Source organism: Sinocyclocheilus anshuiensis, unplaced genomic scaffold (genome assembly GCF_001515605.1).
Source record: "Sinocyclocheilus anshuiensis isolate Anshui unplaced genomic scaffold, SAMN03320099.WGS_v1.1 scaffold239, whole genome shotgun sequence".
Taxonomy (NCBI): domain Eukaryota; kingdom Metazoa; phylum Chordata; class Actinopteri; order Cypriniformes; family Cyprinidae; genus Sinocyclocheilus; species Sinocyclocheilus anshuiensis.
The window spans coordinates 364351-366879 of NW_015549568.1; the positions used below are offsets into that span (position 1 = coordinate 364351).

Consider the following 2529-nt stretch of genomic DNA (forward strand, 5'->3'; position numbering starts at 1 on the left):
AAGATTTGTATTTTAAAGACAACCAGTTCAAAGGGAGCATAATTAGCTTTTTGGGTTAAAATAATTTCTTAATATGAAATTCGAGTGGTATGACAATTAGAGATTAGACTGTGCAGAAATTGAAATCTACTCGCTTGTACACACTATACTCATTGTCACGCAATGCTGATGTTGTTAACATTAACAATTTTGAGAATAAAGTATAATAATAATAATAATTTGCACGGTTTGGTGTGATATGAGCTCATTTAGATTTAATCACCATTGGTAGCACGATTTATTGTAATGCTTTTTCCCTCAGTTGGTCAGAACAAACATGGCAGACTTGTTACTTACTTGTTCAGATGACAATATACTGTGAAAATTCTTATTTGGGTCATATATTCCAAGACGTAGGCTAGAATCTGTGAATTGCGAAGTACAGTAAATATCCACACCGGTGCGGTGACTGACTGCCACACATACTCCTCAAAACATTAGATTCAGCCGTGCCGCTGTACAACCCACGCAAGGAAGATAATTCCGCACACAGCTGCAATTCCAGGTTTTCAAACAGAGATGACGAAAATTTACGGATTGCAGCTTTAATCAATAAATGGTGATGGGCAAAGTAGACTAGTGTAATCTATTAACTACACATAAAAACTTGACATTTTACCAGATATGGGTGTCATGCCATAAAATATTTTTAATACGACTGACTTTGTATTTAATGTGAAAATCACTGAAGCTGTTTACACTGTGAAATGAATATCTTACTTACATTCTTATGCACATCTTCACTTTGTTGTTTCTGATGAGAGAATTCGTCAGAAAGAGGTATTCAGTCAGCGAGCAAGTGAACAAAACACGCATTTCAGCGACGACTCATCTGAACTACTCTGATTGGTCATTGCATTCATAAGCTCAACAGAATCGTGTTTTGATTGGTTATAATGCATAGTGCTGTAAAAACACGTCTGTATCTGGCTCAGCGCCAGCCAGCGAACGCAGATTTGAATTTAGCAGCTATGATGCACTGAACGTGCTAATCACACCGGTGTGATTGTATCAAATATATAAAAATATTATTGTGGTATTTTTTGTTTTTTGGAAGCTGCATTCAAAATCCACTTGGCTCAGAAATCTGAGGGGGCACATGCCTTTGCCTACCTCACTTTGAATGGGCATGACGCCTCTGGACAGTTATTTTTGCACCTGACCTTATATGCATTTGTAGGAGTTTCCCTTTCAGAGGCAAAATTTATGGGAGGTAATTAAAATTATGAGTATACTAACTAACTAACTACTTACGTTTGCTCTCATCAAATTACTGGTAGGCTATTTGCGCCATTATTTAATGCCCAAAAAAAGCATGTCTTAATGCAGATGCTAAATTGCGCTGCACTTGGTAGACTGTGTTGGTCATTATGGTAATGATCTGGCTGTGTCTTTGATGCATTACTTTTAAAAGTAACTTTCCCCAACACTGGTGGTCAATAAGACAAAATGCATTTTAATTACAATTAATATGACAACATGTACAAATGTACAAAGGTTTTATTGCTTTTATGCTTAAATGAAGCCTAGGTTCCACTTACAGGCCTATAATAAGTTGTTTATTGAATCATTTGTTGTGACGTTTTGTCTTACAGACAGAGGAAACCATGGAGCAGCAACAAGAGCAGAGAGGATTGTGTCTTTTTTAATTCTGCTCCATATTCTGCAATATATTTGACTTAGAATGAGGTGTGTGATGTGTATGAGCTGCGCATATACTAGTATATGTAGTAGTGTATAAATCAGGAACAGAAAATGTCCTTCCGTAGCAATCCATTAGCCAATCTTCTAGCATGTGCAAATAAGGGCTAAATTTACTAACCGCTTGTGCCAGCGCAATCCGTCTTTTGGAATTAAAATAGTAGGCTACTGTCAGGATTTACTAAAGATGCGCAGTGAATAATTAGCGCTGAAAAGGCGTGGACACAAGTCAGGGGCATCATGCACTCATGATTTTTGAGGGGGCACGATAGCACTGTATAACTGATATAGACTTTTTATTCGAAATATTTCCAAACGTGTTACCTATATCAGGAAATATCTCGGTTCTCAAATATGTGTAAGTAAATGCGTTTTGCACCTTTATAGATTGATTGGTTATAATGCATAGTGCTGTAAAAACACGTCTGTATCTGGCTCAGCGCCAGCCAGCGAACGCAGATTTGAATTTAGCAGCTATGATGCACTGAACGTGCTAATCACACCGGTGTGATTGTATCAAATATATAAAAATATTATTGTGGTATTTTTTGTTTTTTGGAAGCTGCATTCAAAATCCACTTGGCTCAGAAATCTGAGGGGGCACATGCCTTTGCCTACCTCACTTTGAATGGGCATGACGCCTCTGGACAGTTATTTTTGCACCTGACCTTATATGCATTTGTAGGAGTTTCCCTTTCAGAGGCAAAATTTATGGGAGGTAATTAAAATTATGAGTATACTAACTAACTAACTACTTACGTTTGCTCTCATCAAATTACTGGTAGGCTA

At 37.2% G+C, this 2529-nt stretch overlaps 1 protein-coding gene across 1 annotated transcript in view; it reads left to right on the forward strand.

Moving 5' to 3' along the window:
* LOC107657309 (V-set domain-containing T-cell activation inhibitor 1-like) overlaps positions 1-1969 on the forward strand; it is a 3634-nt gene extending 1665 nt beyond the window's left edge. Inside the window, exon 4 of the mRNA XM_016445350.1 lies at positions 1635-1969. Within this exon, the coding sequence (XP_016300836.1) occupies positions 1635-1717 (83 nt within the window). The 3' untranslated portion in view covers positions 1718-1969. The remainder of the gene's footprint in view (positions 1-1634) is intronic.
* Positions 1970-2529: the final 560 nt, after the last annotated feature.